Source organism: Diadema setosum, chromosome 12 (genome assembly GCF_964275005.1).
Source record: "Diadema setosum chromosome 12, eeDiaSeto1, whole genome shotgun sequence".
Lineage (NCBI taxonomy): Eukaryota > Metazoa > Echinodermata > Echinoidea > Diadematoida > Diadematidae > Diadema > Diadema setosum.
In genome coordinates, this window is record NC_092696.1 from 5,629,343 (window position 1) to 5,650,511 (window position 21,169).

The 21,169-nt window shown below is 38.5% G+C and overlaps 1 protein-coding gene across 1 annotated transcript; it reads right to left on the reverse strand.

The window, feature by feature from the left end:
- Positions 1-108: 108 nt before the first annotated feature.
- LOC140235615 (elongator complex protein 4-like) lies at positions 109-20,903 on the reverse strand. Its single transcript, XM_072315621.1, has 10 exons — positions 20,762-20,903; positions 12,525-12,560; positions 11,191-11,312; positions 10,310-10,453; positions 9,574-9,707; positions 7,644-7,752; positions 4,830-5,027; positions 3,273-3,381; positions 2,584-2,690; positions 109-1,880 (listed from the first exon to the last, which is right to left on the reverse strand). Exons 1-10 carry the CDS (start codon positions 20,901-20,903, stop codon positions 1,743-1,745), a joined length of 1,239 nt encoding a protein of 412 aa, XP_072171722.1. The 3' UTR covers positions 109-1,742.
- Positions 20,904-21,169: the final 266 nt, after the last annotated feature.

Below are 21,169 nucleotides of genomic sequence, written 5' to 3' on the forward strand. Positions count from 1 at the left end.
TTGTCAATATTAGTAAATCTGATTATAATATCACTTCATCATAGTGTGTCTCTCCATCTTCAACTCACATATATGCAAATTTCAATTGACAGGAACATACTCATGCTATAATGTTGTCAACATTTTATTACTATTGACATACAGTAATATTCTTTGCAATGTACATTTATACACACAAAAACTAGTTTGGTAGAGTTGTATGTGAGCGGACAGAGACACTAGTACCAAGCCTAACCAAGAGGGCAGCATCATCTCTGAGATTTACTGAATAAATAGGGAGTTTGGCCTTGAAATAAGTTTGTTTTGATGATATCTTCAGTGTTAAATGATGACAAATCCTGGCAACTCTTTTACAAAGAAACAAGCTACAGGTACAACCCAGCAGCAAGATACCCTGACAACGTTGTAGACATTGAAACTGAAAAACCTTTGTAGAAATTGATTTGGCTGAAATACAAAAAAAAAAAAAATATGGTATCTGTTTAGAAAAAAAAAAAGAATCTTGAAAGCATAACTTACTGCTGTCAGAATTTGAGGTTTAAGACGACATGTTTTGATGCATAAAATAAATTAAAAGGAGAGGGTTTGAATGGAATCTTGCATGTACATCACATTGCTAGGACATGTTTAGATATTATCTGTTTAGAAAAAAAAAGAAAGAAGAATTTTGATGGCATAGCTTACTGCTGGCAGAATTTGAAGTCTAAGACGACATGTTTTGAAGCATAAAATAAATAAACAGAGGAGGGTACGAATGAAATCTTGCATGTACATCACATTGCTACGACATGTCTTCCTTATGTTCCTCCAATGCTTAAACTCAGCAAATACCTGGTAGTTAAACTGCACCCCACTAGTTTATAATTCTCGATGTAGATCATACTGACAGACAGACAGACAGACATATATTCAGAATTTATATGAATAACAATCAGAGTGGCTTTCTTCTCGTATTCTTTGTTAGGTGAGTTTTGGCACTGGTCCAGCCATCAAAACATGTATGGTTGCAAGTCAAGACCAGAATCCGAATAATGCCCTCGTGTGCAATAGTTCATTTACAAGGCCAGGGACGTTTTACCCACAGAGTACTCTGCTCAGATGTTTTACACCATATACTCTTGAGAAAGACTCCAGAAGGACTGGCATCAAACCAACAATCCATTAACCCATATCAGTCCAGATGCGAAATATCTCATAGTCGTCATAAACGCCCTCAGAGGCCACATACGAGATACAGTGCACTCCCATTATAACGAACACGGTTATAACAAAATTCCGGTCACAACAAAATGAAAATTCAGGCCACAACATTATCATCTCCATGTTCTTCCATTGTTAATTCATTCGGTTATAACGAAAGAAAATTTCCGGTTCTGAGGACTTAATTATAACGGGAGTCCATTGTATCCCATCCTGGTACAAGTAGTTGCAAAAGCAGTTATGCAGCTGCTTGTTAAAACTTGATTAATGCTACATTCACTGAATGAATTGAAAGCCAGTGATTTATCATGTAAATAAAGACAATTTTCTTCTCATTAAAATGATACATTTCTCGTTTCATTTGTTTAATTTTTTGTTTCATTTTTTTTTTTTTTGGTCAATACAGAGCAGTTGTTTTGAGAGCTGCCAGTTCAAATGCGCTCATGTGAAAAAGTGGCTGGCCTCCTGAGGTGTTTGTGCGTATGCGTATGACGGCCTGCTTTGGGTTAGACTTGGAACGATCACTAAAAATTTCTCCAGCGTCAAAAGTCCAGCTTTCTGTCCGAGAGCGAGGAAGCGCAGGAAAAGGCACCGGCTGCGGCACTTCTCGCTGCGAGCTTGGCGGGGTCCTCCTGGGAGCGACTCACCGTCTCCGACAGGTCGGGAGGTAGATGCAGCTTCTGTAAGATTTGGAGAAAGGAAGACGTGAAATGGAATGTGAGATGAGTGAAAGAAACTCTTGATCCAGCATTAAAAAATGATCCTTCTCATTGCAAATCATGGAATGACACTGAAAACATGTATGTGATTTATGCATACAGCATTGCTTCCAAATTACATTCACTTCATATTCACAAATGGTCAACCTCATCTTAGTCGTCCTCACACAAGTCGAAAAATTGTCCAAGACACAGGAAAATTCTGTCTATGACAGATGTCTATGACAAATTCATGTAAGACGAAGGATATTCTCTGGTAACTTTGGATTTGCCTTTGGATTCAACATAAGCAAGGTTGACTGCATTAATATTGGAACATTTATGATGTTCTCTACAAACCCATACCAGTGGACCTACTTTCTAAAAAGTATGAGAGATATTTTAATTGTCAACTTTTGTATTTTTATCAAGAATCAATATCCTCTCCTTAGTCTCCAGCACATCAAACACAAGAAATGATTTACAGATAAAACTGCATGCTTGGTCATTCGGGGACAACCAACCCAGAAAACGGTACGAAGGGGAATTAATGACGACACTATGATTGTATTCTCACCATCTAATAAATGGAGCAGCTCCTAACTTACTCTCAAATGTCTGATAATCCTGGCTATCAGATGAATATAATCCATATTTCTTTATTCTAATGCTTTGATGATCTTACCTCTATCGTGAGCTTTTTCCTGCGCAGTTTGAAGGCGAGATCTACTGAGTCCGGTAAACAGGCCGTCAGGGAGTTCAGCCGTGGTAACTTTCGAATGTGAAACAGCCCTGGCAAACACACATTTTAAGTATTGTTTAGTTTAATTGGGAAAGGCATCTCTCCTCCAAATATTTACATCAATATATTCTTCTTGAATTCAACATTCAGATACATGGATGACTAAGATCAGAAAAGACCAGACAGGCATCAAATGTAGAATTGACAAGATAGTTTGATTTCAACTCTATACCTATTTTCTATGGGCATTAGGACAGAATATGTGAATCTAATGAGTACATAGTGTCACATATATATATATATATATATATATATACTGTGTATATACACCGATGCATATATTTTTTAAATAGTACGCTAAATCACAAGTCAAGTCAGGTGTTGTAATACAGTTAACCACAGCATGGCAGACCAAGGGTTTAGTCCGTGATAAAAATTAACATCTTTTTTACACTGTTGAACTGAGGTATATGTAACTGGATGAAATATTTTGACATAGTTACCACAAGGACCTTGGAATGGATGAATATGGGGTGGTGGGGAGGGTAGTATGGGATTTAGAGGCATTCATTCTAGCAATTTGGGGTAAGTTGGACCGTTGACACTCCCATTCAAGAACCTTCTTATATTACCATGATATTCCTTGTAGGCAGGGTTCGTCTCCATGTCAGAACCGGCGAATGATTCCAGCAGGACTGCCGAGTCGCACAACCTCTCTACCTTCCGAACTGTGCTTCCATCCTGGGGGGGGGGGGGGGGGGAGGGGAGGGGAAAGGGGGAGGGGAGAGGAGAGGGTGAGGGGAAGAGGAGGAGGGGAGAGGGGAGGGGGGAGGAGAAAAGGGGAAAAAAGAGTAAGAAGATAACAACCATTCAAGGCTGAAGAAAGGGCTACAAGGACAAACTGAGAGCAAGAAGAGCAGTACACCCTCAGAACACAAACCCTTCAGGGCAATATCCACAAATAATGACCAGTCAATATTTTCTCACTGTATTGTGATGTAATTATGCAAATTGACTATAAATCTTCTTTCTTGCTCATTATTGAACATAAATCTTCTTTCTTGCCCATTGAAATTCATAAATTTCATGCCGATGCTTCATTCATTGATGTTAAAGGTTGAATCTTCATTATTTGAAATACCTGAATATCGAGGTAAGGAACTGTCTTCTCCAAATTAGACACATTAGACAAACTGCTACAAACATTGCATCCCATAAAATTTGAAGTAATATTCACTTGCCTTTTAAAAGGGATGGTATAGTTTTGGTTGAGATGACGAATTATGTTTTAACTTCTGCGGGATAATTAGAAACCACTTAAAAATATCAAAGATCACACACTTCTAAATGGTATTCAAAACAAAGGCAAATAAAGCGGTCTTAATAAAAGGTGGGTCAAACCTTTTATTAGGACATCTTCGTTTTTTAATATCTCGGCCATTTCAAAACCGATTTTCATCAAATAAACTCTGAATTTCTTTTAGAAGTGTAGGTTCTTGAATATTTCATATACATAGTTTCTAATTATCTCACAGAAAGTTAAAACCTGAATCCCCATCTCAACCAAAAATATAGGCCTACCATCCCTTCTAAATAATCATTAAGGAAGAACATACCTAAACATACTGATCAAATTTGATATTCATGATTAAAACCAATGCGACTTCAAATACCCCCGAATGATTCTGAAATGCACACTAACAAATCCATCAGGATTTCAATACATCTATTACGACTACCTGGTATTCATATTTGGGCTTTTGTTTGGTATGTGCGTACATGCTTTATTGCCTTTACTTTTAAAACAAATCCTAATAAAGGTTTTCCTGTTATAACAAAGTCCCCAGGACTGGCAGTTTTCTTTCATTACACTGAAAATTTGTTAGGAGCAGAACAATAAATAATATAAAGATATATAGATAAAATCTTGGGACCTGAATTTTCACTTCACTGTAACAAGAGTCCCATTATAACAGTGTTTGTTGTAATGGTAGTGAACTGTAACTAAATTTCATTAATGTAGCAAAAAAAGCTGCTGAAATTTAATATAAAGATATATAAATAGAATCTTTGATTTTAAATGAATTTAAACTTAAATTAAAGTTTGATTAATTTCAAACTTGTGCTTCCTACTTCTAAAAACAACAACAAAAAACAAAACAAAACAAAAAGACAAATTAATACAATACCTGAAACAGGTGTGTTGGCATGGTAACTACACATGCTGCCAATGAGACTCTCAGGAGACCCCGCAGAGCATGAAGAAATCTGCATAAATCTACACACGCCTGGCCGTCGCCATGACTACCAGAGCTCCCGCCCACCTCCCACAGAGGAGAGGCCAGGGAGTGGAGACCAATCCGTAAAACACTACGATCAGTGCTACTCTGTTTATATTGAGGGTGAGATTGAGGATAAAAACTAAGAATTAGTTTGGCAACAGCTGTCATAACTTCTTGTAAATTTTGCTTATCTTAATGATGACTGATGTCAACAGAAAATAAATCACACGACAAATTTTCACCTGTGCCAGTCATGCACAAGGAACAGTTCAATGATAGCCACTGTTGCAATCAACCTTAATTCAGGCATAGTGATGCAGTGGCGGATCCAGGTGGGGGCGCACTGGGCGCTTGCACCCCCTCCTTTAATTTGTTTTTTGTTAAAACATAAGAAATAAAAAGAAACTAGAAATGTCGCTTTGGCGACTGGTATGCCTCCGCCATAATGCATGATTTTCCCAATAGGTCTAGATAGTACATGTGGACACTGTGTGATTACATTTTCACAAAATTGGCAAAATATTGGAATGACAAGTTTGTCACAAATGTGTTGAATGTTCACCTTCCTTGACGTAGGTTTAATTGGATGAATAGGAGAGCATGTATCTAGGGATTTAAGGACTTTAACTTGACTTTGACCCATTCATACATTTAGGCATTGAGTAATTTTCAAGGTACAGGTGTGGAGAAAAAGTGCAATTTCTAAATTGAATAGTAAATTGTTACCATTTTCATCTGGCCCTTGACCCTAAAATTCATAAGATAATTACTTTCAGGTAGAACATGCATAATATGTACTAAGTTTCAAGGTAACTTGAGCCACTTCCGAGATATGGAGGAAAAAGTTAGTTCAGCACTTTCACTTGATCTTTGACCTTTTGACCTTTGAGGCAAAAAGATTTAAAAAAAAACTTTCCAGAGAATTTCTATTAGGTTACACACGCATACACCAAGTGTAAAAAAAAAAAAAACCCTGCTGGCATTGCATAAATATGAGGGTAGTAGTAAAATTTTGAAGTCTTGCACTTGACCTTTGACCCCTGACCTTTGACCCCATGAACCCTACATTCTCTAGATAATCACTTCCAGTCAGTACATGTATATACTATGTTCCATGACGATACCTTGAACAATTTTCCAAGGTACGGAGAGAAAAAAAAGAAGTTTTCATATTTTTACTTGACCTTTTGACCTATGACCTTTGATCTCATGACCCAAACTTCCACCAGAGAATCTTAATTGGGTAATGCATGTATACACTAAGTTTCAAGAAAATATCTTCAGGCATTCAATAGATATGGTGGAAATAGTGAAATTTTATGTATTTGACCCTGACCTTTTGACCTTTGACCTTTGACCTCATGACCCAAACTTTCACCAGAGAATCTTAATTGGGTAATACATGTATACACTAAGTTTCAAGAAAATATCTTCAGGCATTCAATAGATATGGTGGAAATAGTGAAATTTTATGTATTTGACCTTGACCTTTTGACCTTTGACCTTGAGCATGTGCACCCAAAAGTTGATAGGCACAACTTCACCCCCTAATACACATACATGCCAAGTTTCATTAGGATACCTCAACAGGATTCGATAGTTACCTTGTCCACAAAATTCATTACGGACAGACGGAAGGACGGACGGACAGACGGACGGACGACCTCACGGTGATATGCTTGTGTGTCTACCCCTTTGTTCTCCCTTTTGTTAAAATAGACACACAAGCAAAAATTTTAGCCACACAAGCCTGACGGAATAAAGGCCATCTATTGTGCACTATTGTTCTCCTAGCCACACAAGCATACTCTCGTTAGCACGGAAGGACGGACGGACGGACAACCCGAAAACATAATGCCTCCGGCACCACTTCGTGGCGGAGGCATAAAAATGGGAGTGGGGTGCATATGGTAATGTACCCCCCTTTAATTTTGTAAAGGCACCCCCTCTTTATGGAATTCCTGGATCCGCCCGTGATGCACTCGTAAAAGCTTGCTAGCTGTCAGCACGCTAGTGTGTAATAATGTGATCAATCATTGTTCAATCCATGAAACATGTGCATACGTACACACATGCATGTGATTCACACAAAATGTCAAAGAACCTGAATATAGTGGCCACCTGCCTATAGAGGCCACTCTTTTCACCTCCCTAAGTGGCTGCTATAGACAGAATTGACTGTACAGCACGTCAAAAACAAAAATACAATTATCAGACTTCTGCATTGATAACTTTCAGTATGATTGAACAGTCTGAATGCTATTTCAGGGTCTAAAATATAATGTTCATCTTACCAATATTTTGCAGAAAACCCCATTCAATTTGGTTCAGTGGTCACAGAGAAATGTGGATCGTTGTAAAGCATGTCATGAGTCTGTTTCTTTCAAGTTAAGCACTTGGATGCTCTTGAAACTGCATATTACTGTGTGAACACAATTGGACAGGACATGGAGGGAAGGGATTCCTGACATGCTTTACAAAGATCCTCATATGTCTTTGACCACTGAAGCAAATCGGATGTTGTTGTTTTTTTTTTTTTTGTTTTTTTGTTTAGATGTGGGGAATAAGTTACAGTTTCAAGTTTTACAGTTTCGTAACTTGAATCTGTTTGGATGGATTCACTATTTTCAAAGTTATCATTGTGGGGGGTTCTGTTATTTATCTATTTTTTTTTTTTTTTTGAGAACATACAACATTTCTAGGAAAACATTGTAATATCACCTGTGCCTTGACAGCAGCTGGGGTGAGACTGTATCCGCCTTCCTCTATAGCCTTCTCCAGGTCACCAAACAAACTCCGGTAGGCTGGGTTCAGGGAAATTCCCTCACATCTGAGAGAAACAAATCAATGAATATATATTGTATTCTCTTAATACTGGAGTAGATATCACCCGCAGAAGTGGTATTATGCGTGCTAAAAGGAAAAAGCGGTTCAACTCTCACTGAAACTGCTCAACTCACACACTTTATGGTGGGAAGCTGTCCATAACACTCCTGGGGCTTTCTCCACTGCAAATTATGATGCAAAGGCAGCATGATTATAACCAATATCGATAGCAAAATATAATAAACTAGAAATGTCGCTACAGCGACTGGTTATACCCCCGCCAAACAACATTTCATAAGCTTTGGTCAAAACAACATTTCATAAGCTTTGGTCAAAAAACTGAGGAAGTAGTTAAATCCGCAAGATCTTTCCTTGATCTTCTGCCATTAATATGCCGTTACCATGGCAACGTACTTTCGGATACTGTCGAAAAATGCGTCTTGCACATCTACAACCAAAGGCACACATCTGTACCAAGTTTCAAGGAAATTGGGCAAAAACTGAGGAAGTAGTTTGCAACACAAAATTTTCCATCATTTTGGCTCATAATATGTGAGCTGTTACCATGGCAACATACTTTTTGTCACTGTCAAGAAATGTGTCATGCTGACCTATATCCTAAGACAAACATTCAATATGAATTCCATGAGAATTGGAAGAACACTGATGAAGCAGTTTTGCCATGAAGCATTTTGCCCTATATTTTACCAATAACATGCCGTTACCATGGCAATGCACTTTTTTCCACTGCGGAAATATGTGTCTTGCACATTAACATATTCAGATGAACATCTGTACCTAATTTCATAAAAATTGATCAAAAACTGTGGGAGGAGTTCGCGATGCAAGATTTGTACCCATTTTTGCCCATAATATGCCGTTACCATGGCAACGTACTTTTGGGTACTGTCAAAAAATACGTCTTGCACATCTACAACCCAAGGCACACATCTGCGCCAAGTTCTATGGGAATCGGTTGAAAACTGAGGAAGTAGTTCACGACGCAAGATTTGCAACGGACCGACCGCCCGACCGTCCGCTGATTCCTATATACCCCCTTCAAACTTCGTTTGGCGGGGGTATAAAAAACAACCCCTCAAAAAGCAGTGTCTGGGATATTTTAGGGTTGGGTTGGTTATGTCAATCTGTACGATAATTTTTTATTGGAGGGGGGTATAAAATCCAGTTTACACTGCACTGCCTCTGGCTTACAGTCCTAAGCTGTTACATTGCTCATACTGCAAGGCTGATAGAGAATGCAATCTATGAGGAACAAAGGAGAATGGACTGATAAATTTGGCATGATTACTAGAATCTCTCCAAGGTCTGCCGGCACTGTATGATCTAGATGGTTCCATGACATTTGCTCCTGCGACAATTGCTCCCATGAAATTTCTGCACACTACGCCAATTATAAATTCTACCCACAAATATAACCCTATCCTTAATCCTAATCCTCATATCAAACTAAACCTAAAATCCTATCACAATCCTAACACTAAGTCCTTTTAAGAAAATACCACCGCAGCAATTGTCGCAGGAGCAAACGTCGTGTCACCGATGTAGACACCTAGACAGGCTGGCTAGCAGTACTGTATATGCTGAATATTTCGCGAATTTCGCGAGTCATGTGCTATTCATGAAATTAAAAGACTGGTATGCGAAAATATTGACTCTGATCCCAATGTGAATGTGACGTATGTGTTTACAATTCTCCGTTCAGTACAAGACTCCACGATTGCGAATTTAATCACAATTCGCGAAAATTTAGACTCGCGAAATATATGGCGTATACAGTATTAAAGGAGACGAGATAAATGCTCACTCGGAGTCCGTCGCTTGGCCAATTAGTCCCGTCTGGAGGTGGAAGCAGGAGCAGTTTGCTGCCCCCAACCTCCCTTCCTCTATGGTCCGACTGATATCGTAGCTGTGCCCAAACTGGTTGGAGGGATCCACAATCTGACAAGAATGATAAATGCAGAAATCCATGGAAGCATCATTTTTACAATCATGCATCAAATCAAAATATTGGCCCAATCACATCAAAATGAAGACATGTAGCTCTGACACCAAACACCACAGTGAAACGAACTACATGTATGACTTGATGAAAGTCAAGGTCCATATAATATTTATGCCTTGTTCCATGCCTCATGGCCTTGGTACACAACTGACGAAAGTAGATCAAGCCCTCTTTATTTCAGTGTGTCCTTTTATTGTCTTTTTGGTGTTGCTGTTCTTTGAAGATGAGAACACAAAATCATTCAACATATGGAATAAACTCTTAATTGCCCAACATCGACATAAATAAGCACAGCATCAATCAGTGTTTTACTTGTAGCCACATAGGGCAATTTGTAAATCAGTTGCAGTAAAAACATCCTGACACAAGCATTTCCTTAATTTGAATAAAACACTAATTAATTATGTGCCTACTTATATCAATGTAGGGCAATTTGTTAATCAGGTGCAATGTAAACAACCTGGCACAAGAGTTTTGTTAATTTGAATAAATCTACAGTTTATATAAGTTCTGTAAACATCTCAAGTAAGTTACTAACCTGGTGCTGTGGAAGATGTTGATATCTCCATGCAATTTTCATCTGCTCCCCTGTCCCAGCTGGAGTTCGTTCACCCTGAGCCGAGGGGTTTGACTTGCCTCCACTAGCCTGGTTCTGGTCATCCTCTAGAGGGCGTGGTAACCTCTGTCAAAAATAAAACATGTTAGGAAGACTTTTGCATCATTCAAAGAAGTCAATACTTGCAGATCCTCCAGAATTATCCCCTATTGTTGCATTACAATGCCAAGCTCATATAATACTACAAAGGGCCTATAGTAGTAATATATTCTCTATCAATATTAAACCTATTTGGGGATTCAAGAGTGTCGACTATAAACCTCAATGATGAAAACAAAAAATCACATAGAATGGTAAACATCATGCTTATAAAGTGAAAGACTATAGCCGCATCCACCATTCATGAATTAACGTTTTTTGCATCACGATGTCAAAGTCAAGTTTATCTAGATGTTTCAACAACGACAACAAAAATCAACAGTGACCAGAATGTGACCCCTGGCTTCCAAGTGTATGGACCTATTGTGGCACATTGCACTGTGGGATTAAAAAGACTTAAGTTTCTCTTCACATACCGCTCACATACACCGCTCAGGGAAAATTGTCGCGACATTTAAAAAGAATTGAAAAATAATAAGCGAAGTCAATATTTGGATCATGACGTGGATCACAATAATTAACACTTTTGTTGTGTGTGTCCACAAACACAAATTAATGTCTTTTGCATTGCATTAGTAAACTAGAGTTTAAAAAACGTTAAATTCAGGGTGTGTGTGAACAACACTACACACATAGAAATATACGTTTGCAAGGTGAAAATATCATAAGTTTCCATTTGCTGCATGCAAAGCAAATGACTTTACCTTCAGCAACTTTTTTGGCTGCTCCTCTGCACTAGCTACCATTAGTCCATGACCACTCATTATGCCTTCAGCCAGGAAATAGCGGAGCAGCAAACTGGCATAGCTGCCAAATGTGTCTTCCTCTGGAATTGAACGGAGCAAAAGAAATGAAAACATTTTAGCATTCTATCTATCTTTCTCTTCATCCATGTCTTTCCATGTCTCTCTCTCTCTCTTTCTCTCTTTCTTAATAATATATACCTGTTTCCTTACCTCAATGCCTTATATAATTATTAACATATATAATATATGATGACATAAATGGTATCCTGGGGTACCAAATAAAAATCAGCCATTTTGTTGAATTATTATTATTATTTTTTTTAAGGTTACCCTGGGTGCCAAAAAGTGGGAAATTATTTTGGTGCTGGAGCTAGCGCACGCTAGTCACTGCACTGCACTACACTGCACTGCACTGAAGCATACGCTATTGCTAGCACAGCATACCATGCACACATAGTATAACATGCAGTGGCACGGCAATGACTATGTACACGTACACACAGTGCATGCATTTCTCTGCGGCTGTCCTCGAGTGGACGTGAGGTGGCGCTACACAACGTGGTACCCCGGGGTACAACGGTACCCGGGGGTAACGCGTGATGCATCTTATATAATGGCCTCTAATTGTGTCACTAGTTGCAATATAATTACAGACCTCCAAATCTTTCTGACTGAAAAATAGGGATGATTTGGACCAAAAGTAGGACAGAAAGAACGGTTCCAATCAAAGAGTGTAGAAACATTGTCAAGAAAAATCCTATTGAAACAAAGAGCTGAAAATGATTAAAATTCTGTTTCTTTCCTCCAACTTCAGAATGGTTGGGAGGCCTGAAATCAATTAATGCTGCAATAAAATTTATGCTCCATTTCTGTGGGAAAGCTAATCAATTGCCACAACTGGTCATCCTAATTAATCTGCAATGTGCCATTTTGCATAATTATTACATGTATGGAGTACAGACAACCATCTACTTGCAGATCTCCAAAGAGAATGCCACTAGATGTTCACCATTTCTTATGTAAGTCACTGCTGGTCTAAGCTGTTTATGACATCTAATTTTTCAAAGTTACAACAAGTATCTCATAGGTCCTATATGTGCACCTCCTCCTCCATCTTTTTCTTTTGTGACAGTGCACTTCTTCCATTGTATATGACATTTTATCTTTGAAAGTTTTAACAAACTTGTGCCGTACATGTTCCTTCTCCTCCTCGTCCTCCTCCTCCTTTTTCTTGACACTGATCCTAGCTCTTCCCTAAAGCATTTTACTTACTATTTCATGGCATCACTTACCTACAAGGAGAACAGTACCAACTGCTAATCCACCACCTGGATAGAAAAGGAATATAAACAAAGTGATTGAAGTTAGCATAATTCAAAATTGGCATTTCTCTCATGATTTTGAGGAATAATTTTGGGACAAAAAAGACATATGAACACACAAATCATTGCCTTTCTGAATTCTATTCATTTCAATTCATAATAGAGAAATGTGTATTGTACTACTCAGCAACTACCTACTTTTAGATCCACCACCATTGTGCAATTAATGGCTCTCTTGCATAAAAAATCAAAAGTACAAGTGGGACAGGGCACAATAGTAGTAATACGCTGGAACATTCGAACATGAATACAAATCAAGAGAAATTACGGGGACACAACAAAATATTACCTGAGGAGACAGGAGGAAGTAGAAAATGCTCATTAGTAAATATATGTGTATATTGTTACCACATCTTTTGCTATTCACCGAGGATTCACTAGATTTACGGTCTTTATCAATGGGAGAACAGGCGGTTGATAAAAATGATGAGCTTGCACCAATGCACAGTAAAAAAATGTCACTTCTGTTTGTCGCTGAGAATTCTGTGCGTGCAATAGTCAACAATCTGAGCCCGGGATATGAATCTGCGGTATTTTCTGCCTTGAGTGTATATATGAAAGATACAGGTAGAGCTTTCTAATTTTATTTTGAAATAAAAAACTAAGTGGTCGATGAGTAGTAGTCGTCAGTGGTGGATCCAGGAGGGGGCGCACCAGCGCCCCCCCCCCATTTTTTTTTTTTTTTGTTAAAACAAATGAAATAAAAGGAAAAAATGGGGGGCACAAGCACCCCCCTTTAATTTTGTAAAGGCGCCTCCCCTTTACGGAATTCCTGGATCCCCCCGCTCGTAATAGGCCTAGTAGTACTATAGATATAGTTCGAGGGCCCACACAGCCCAACTAGGCCTATGTGGTGCATCAATGAAAACCTGTCGATACAAATACATGTCAATATGTCAATAACAATGCACTTTAAACAACCATGAACAAAGACACTTTTCTTTTCTTTTTTATAGCCATGAATCAAGACGTGCATATAGTATAGTCAGACAGAGATGAAATAGAGGCTTATACTGTAAAACTAAAAGTGGATAGTTTAGCGCGACTAATTTCTTTGCGCTCAGCTGGGCAGGGTAAGACTTAACCCCGGTGCGGGGCGCTGTATCTGTACACAGTAACATAGATAAACTACGGTACGTATTGGGGTCCCTGCTGCGGTTACACTAGACACCCTCCTAGGTAACCCCGGGACGCTCCGTGTACACAGTTACACACTGAGGGAGCGTCCTGAGTCAATAGAGTGCTATATCGGTAAGCTTGAAAAACATACACAGTCTGTCACAGATTTTCGCGCCTCCGTAAGTTTCGAATTTCACTAGAAAAAAACTTACTTTTATAGTATACATAAGATTCTTATCTAATTCCTACCATACGTTCACCTTGTTCTTGTTCACACTGGTCCAATGATCTTGAAAAAACGTTTTTTTTACAGGTCCATCTCCTAGCTCCCCATCCCATTCACCATTTTCGAAATCAGTATGCAGTACACTGCGCACGTAAATATTCATGTGCTGGGCGGAGTCGCAATGCTTTTAGCCTTCTGACAAGGCCTGCGCGCGTACCCACCCAGAAAGCAACGCAATATACAGCGAGAGGGTTTGCCACAACAGTATGATATGGCCTTGCCATAAAGCTACAGCTGTACAGATGAATTGACGGACAGCGCATGCGCACAAGTTTCAAATCCATTGACTGTATAAGATGTCGTTCTCCCAAGTTTCTTTCGACCGAGTCGTATTTAACTCATCAATTCGAGCAGAAATGGAATATTGACAGGACCAAAAGTTGAACGCAGTCAGTCTTCAACATTATAACTTCACCTGTAAGTCTTCATATTACAGAATTTTTGCGGTTCTATATTGATATTTAGGCGCTATACTTCGCCTGTCATGATCATATCTGCTACAATGCGCAGTTACAGTAAGGGTACCGGTTTTCGACACTTTAGCACATTTCCTTGTTTACCATCAATACTGCACCGTTTTACCTCGGAATTTCGGCATGAAGCTGAGCTACAAAGGCCAATAATAATATGCCTTAAACGAATTCCAATTTGAATGCACTTGTGTTCAATTTTAGCGATTTCCGTCACGCCGTCGCTGGCATCAGATTTCGACACCCAGCATCATTTTTCGACACAATCACAACGCGCATCACACAGAAATCACATGGCGCGTACAGTACGCGTACACTGCATTGTGGACGCAAACTAGCAATCATACCGGCGCAAGAACTTGTTGTTTCCTCTATAACGTGTCTTGATATGGGAATGTCGAAATCTGGTGCCACATTCTCAAAGCCAACTCTTTCTACAAGTTTGCTCATTTATCACAAATTCAGCCATGATATTACTAAAGACGATTATGAAATCAAACATCAAGATTTGGCAAACAAACTGATACTAAAGCAAGATAACCGGCACGGGTGAATTTCATTTTACGGCGATGTATACAAAATGCGTCATATTGTTTTGAACCCCTAAAAATGGCTGACATTCACATTTCTGCTGACACCGTCTTGCTTTTCTCCTAAATATTCTACCGTCGGATTATGATGACAAGTGTCAAACGGTGTTTATATAAGACTAGAAATGTGATTGATAACTTGGTTGATTGCTGAAGTCAGACGTTTGTATTGAGAATAAAATTTTATAAGAATTATCTGCTGGGTGTCGAAATCTGGGTCCTGTTGAAAACTGGTGCACTAACGGTACAGTAGCTTGACTAGTAACCGCTCACTTTGATACTTTATTGTGAATAACTTTACCAAATTATCTTCTTCCCGATCCAATCCTGTGAAATGTGGTTGGCGATATTGCTCTTTCTTATGTATATTACGATCATCTGCTCACGAAGTCCTATAACGGAATAAACGCGCGATACCTTCGTCGTTACATCCTGTACTAGTAGCCGCTCACCCTTGACTAGTAGCCGCTCACTATAATACATGGCGCGCGCGCCGAACATTACAAGGTTCTGAATGATGACAAGTCCCTTTCTGAATGATGCTAACTAGCAAAGGGCAAGTCTGCCAACACGTGTGCCGAGGCTCGCTGAGATAAACATAGGTGTGGTGGATATTCTATATAATTGTATTCAATTTCCATGTCCGAATTCGAACAATCTAATATCACATTAATGTTCGGTTTGTTGTTGTTCACTTTCTTTATTGTGTAAGTATGCTGCATTGGACATGATTGTGTCGTATTTATTATTATGTGGAAGACGGGTCTGCTTATTTATAGTTGCGAAAATAGAATTTTATAGATACATGGGAATCCCGTTATAACGAGATCGTCGGTTCCGGGTGATTTTGCTCGTCAAATCCGGATTCTCGTTGTATCCGAACGCTTGTGGAATTTACACTTTATCTATAAATGCTCTATTAAAATTGGGCTATCTGCATTTTATTGTGACGACGTCATATTGCTGAACAGAAAAACAAGAAATGCGACAGGAAAATGAGAGCATTCTCGCGATAATTACAATTATTTTTGTTCTAGACACATGTTATCAAATATTTCAGATTTGACAAGTCATATAATCATATCGTATATGGGGCCTTCCTTTTGTTAGCCCCATGCTGATCAATCTGCACATCTGAGAAGAGAAAGAGAGAGATGAAGCAAAATTTATGCAACTACAGGTAAAGACTATCGCGCTATCAACGCTGCGTTTTATAGCGTAACTCGCGTGGGTGAAAGCTGTGAGTAAAATCCGAATGTATCCTTCATTCTATGACAAATTACTGATATAAACCACGTGTACTATGGTGAAAGTTTACACCACAATTTACACTCTCATCTTTTATTTCTTCCAGGGAAACAGCTTCTCGGTTGTGATGCATGAGCCATGAGGTTGAATGCGTGCTTTGCGTGAATGTTTTACCAGACGACTTTGATGGGTCAATGCCGTTTTATAAGAAAACGAAAACCACGTATAGATACCGGCTAACTGTGGATTGCAAAATCGAGTGAAATAGTACTTGTATTTCGATGGGCTATAGTTGACTTATTTAAAATTTTAGCATACAATCCCATCGCATTTTAATTTTGACATTTAATTCAATTCATCTTATCAAAGTTACGTTAATGTATAACTGAGCGGCCAATGTTTGCAAAAGCAGCGAATAATGGCAGATTGTAACTTTCGTCAGGGCTCGGTAACGGTTGCGATCAAACTCAAGAACAGTTTTAATTTTAACAAGCAGTTCTTTCCATCGCAAAGGATTTTTGAACATGTTCAAAGCTCCCAAAACATACAATTCGCTGTGTTCGCCGCTCACAGATATTCTCGTTACGTATCTTTGGAAACATTTAGGATACGTAAACATATACTGTATACACCATTTTTTCTTGTTTAAGCCATTAGATAACGTTAATTCGAATTGTAGCGTTTGTGATAACATTTCGGCATAAATAGCGAAGGCTATAGCGTCTAAATATTCCGATGCTATTCCATCACGGCCCTCGGAAAGACACTTTATGAACTTGTGGCGCCGTTATCACCTTGATTGCTTCTGTTTGGCACTGGCATTTTTATTACCGGTATGTTAGTCTGTTTGCACGAAACGATAGTTCAAATAATTGACGGAGAATTAACCTTTTCTGGTTTTGAAATAAAGCGTGATTTTGCCCATTGTAGAGAATAAGTTGTCGTTGTATAAAAATCCGCACAAATTCATCTTTGCTTTTCTCTGTTTTCAGGCCCGAAAATTATCTCGCAATAGCCGGAACTCCAAATCTCCAATAGGCTAACATGCAAATTTATTTGGGACCGGACGATTTATCTCGTTATAAGCGGATTCTCGTTGTATCCGATCTCGTTAGAACAGGATTCCCCCGTACACAAGTTATGAAATAGCCATTATTCATAATGTACTGAGCTGAATGATTCGTGAGGTCTTTGATGTAAAGCGATCAATTATTAAAACATCTAAAACGCAGAATAGATCCAATGCAAATAAATTCACGTGCATTATACCAGTGCCCTCCGCTGTTTTATTCTAATATTCCTTTTCTTTTTTCTTTTTCTTTTCTTGCTTTCTGTTTCTTCCATTTTTTTTTCTAAGATCATTTCAAGTTGCACAAACGTGGCAAACAAGGAACTTTACAAAGAAATCCATTCAATTATATGTAATGTAAATGTCTCACAACTTTTTCAACAAAGCTTTCGTTATAAACATCATTATATCACCCATCCATTAAAAGCCTAGACGGCGTGCTCTGTCAATATCTGTAGGCCTACAGTATAGATTTCAGAACTGGCATAAATTGGTTTTAGGCTCAAAACTTTCCATAAAACAAAAGACTTATCAGTATACATCATTCTACGAAATACAGAAACATATAGCTTGAAAACAATAAATTTCACCTTTATACCATAGTGTGGACTTTGATTTCAAGGTCACATAACTTATAAACTGGCAAAATCAGGGTGTTAAAATTCTTACACCAACATGGTGTAAACATAATTATCTTAACACCGTTGATAACGCCAGGATTCACCCAAATCGGCCACCATTGATAAAACGTAATGTTTAAATTGAACCTCTAAATACCAAAGTGTGATTGCCTGGATATCATGGAGGCAAACCACGCCCGTAACCAGGCTTTTTTTCCCTATGGAGGCGGGGGGGGGGGGGGGGGGGTGCGTAATTACGAAAAGAAAACTGACTTTTCATGCATGCAAAAATTATTATTTCGTTAGGGCCGACAATCTCGCTCAGCGGGAGGAGGAGGAGGAGGTGGGGGGGGGGGGGATTGCCTCATACCTTTATGATCACACATTGATATAATCTCTTGTTGATCATTGCATCCCAATTTTCATGGAATTAATTATAAGTATATGAAAAAGGACTAGAAGTATACATATTTGTACAGTTCACCACACAAGCTTTTACTATATTGAATGGAAAGTCCCCCAGACATTCTGGTGAATTTAGGGAATGCTGAAAAAGAATAAAAACATACCAGTTATGAGCACTTCGAAAAATGTTATTATAAAAAAAGTATCTACAAACATTTCATAAACAGGCAAATCTACAGCAAGGCTGGCCATCTTTTCAAACATTGTATACCTTCAAACATGTAATACTTATGATAATAAATCTTACGAATGCAAGAGTATGTTTGTGCTTAAAATTTCGGTCATATTAATAATTTTCGTTAAATATGTCTGAAATAAAGATGCATAAAAACAAACTTCAGTGGTATAACTATATATATATATATATATATATATATATATATATATATGTTTTTTTAATATATACAGCAAAAATATTATATGGGATATAGTCAGAACAGCAGTATCACTTTTGAGTCCTGTAAATACCTGTGTTTCTCAGCCGCTCGCTCATACGTATTATTTGTTTTATAATGTCGACGCACATTATTACTTCTGAGAAAAGAAAAAGTCAATTAATCTACACACACCTCAACACTATTTTGAATATACAGTTATTCAAAATATCATTTTGAAAATTCCATTTCAATACAATATGAACAAGATCATTTTTTTCCACTGGTACGCAGTGTTATCCAAAAGGAAGAAGGGAAGAGAGAGAGACTGCGATCATGCTCCCCTTTCAGTTCAGCAGAAAGGACACCGATACATGTATTTTGATATGTCTTCTTCAACCTTATTTTTTAGTTCACTGCATTCCAAGTGCAACCATGTGTCGCAAAAATCACAAGAAACCCATTGATCTTCTACGGCTTCTTCTTTCCTGCATGCTGGACATACATATCTAACATCATCTGATTCAATTCCTTCCTTTTTGTTCCTCTTCTTTTTGTTTTCTTTTCTTCTACGCTATTCTTCTTCGTAGAGTCATCTTCTTTGTTTTCTTCTCTCTAGTTTTACATTCTTCTTCCAAGCTCACTTCTCTCTCTCTCTTTTTTTTTTTTTTTTTTGCACTCAGATTCTTCCAACTTCATTTCTTCCTTCTGTTCTATATACTAATATATGGTTCATTTCTTCTATCCTCATTACAATCCCATCTCTGTGATCTTTCTTTCTATTTCCTGTACCCAACTTCATCTCTTCTATCTTCTTCTTTAGATCCTCCCTCTTCTTTCTCAATGTCTTTGTGCCTTCTTCTTTTTTTCCTTTGTTTCTCTCTCTTTCTCTTCCTTTCTTTTCTTCAACTCTCTTTTCCGCTGTTTGGATTTCATGAGAGTTATGAAATCATCTCCTCATATTGCTTCAGTAGCTGCAATTTCCTTTTTTGACTTCCTGGAACGTGTACTTCGGGAAACTCGATATAATGCTCGAGAGACGGGGACATTTTTATTTGAAACCTTATTTCATTTTGGGACTAACGAACCTTATGAATAACGATCGAGTTGTAACCATACATGTATTATATATATAGTTATATGTATGTATATAATTATATATTTATTTATAGCAATGTCACAATAGAGGAATGCATTAAATGTCAGTTGCTTTAATTATACATTTGTAATTCAAAATCAATTTTCGGGGGCCTCCCACTTCGTCGGAAATCCAAGAGGATAGTTAGCGGGGAGGAGGGGGGAGGTAATAAATCAGTGGTCTGAAAGCGCACGCGCCACATACTGTACACACGTACTATAGTGGGGGGGGGGGGGTGAGCGGTAACTAGTCAAGAGCCATCTCTGTACGAGTTTCGAACTTTTTTTGTTCGCGTACGCAAGTCCACGTAAATTCGTACACTACTATCGTTCAGTTATTTGCCAACGGTTGTCAGGTCGACGACTAGTCCCTATTCGTACGAATTATCTCAACTTTGCGGGATTTTAACTAAAAAATCACGGCCTACTCACTAACTTCAGTAGACGAGACCTTTCCGGCCATCGGGAATCTCCAGATGTGGCTAATTGCATTTAAACATCATAAAATAGTCGTGAATACTTTGAATATTGCAATTTGTTTGAGCATCGAATTCTTAGCATTGCGCACACGCGCACTGCAGTGCGTGCAGTGCGTATTCGAGAATGTAGGGCAGATATTCGCGGTCATCATCAACTACACTCGTGCGCTAAGGGGTGAGCGGTTACTAGTCAGGCTACTGTACCTCCTCTGTAGACTGTCGCTGTCACCACCCCACAGTCATACAGACAATATAAACAAGTTTGATGTGTTATTCCACTCATATGTTACCTAACAGATGGTCGAGTGATGGGACGCCGGTTGACACAAGAAGCTGGCCATTGTGAAGTGAAGGTCTTGTACCTCTGACGGCTATGGTTTTGGATTTTGACTTTCTCTGGAAGCTAGTTTTGGCCTCCATGGGCGCGGCCATATTGAAAATGAGCTTTAACCTAGTCTTCTTCGAGCCTGATCTAGACATCAATGAACATTCAAGCTATCTACTAATTATTCGACAAGAGTGTAGATTGTATCTGAACCCTACAATTACTTATTTTGTTTATTTCTTTGATTTATAGATACCAGAAAATCTATCTTCTTACGTCAATGAAACAATTTACCTGAAGGTATTATTTTCAGAAATCAAAGAGGTCTTGAATGAGGCTACCAGAATCAACGCTCGAACAGTCCCACTCCAGT

Coding starts and splice junctions, on each gene's coding strand:
- LOC140235615 (XM_072315621.1), bottom strand. CDS start 20,903: ATGGCCGCGCCCATGGAGGCCAAAACTAGCTTCCAGAGAAAGTCAAAA. Junction 9,708..10,309: donor AACATCTTCCACAGCACCAG/GTTAGTAACTTA, acceptor CATTCTTGTCAG/ATTGTGGATCCCTCCAACCA. Junction 2,691..3,272: donor TGCCTACAAGGAATATCATG/GTAATATAAGAA, acceptor TGTGTTTGCCAG/GGCTGTTTCACATTCGAAAG.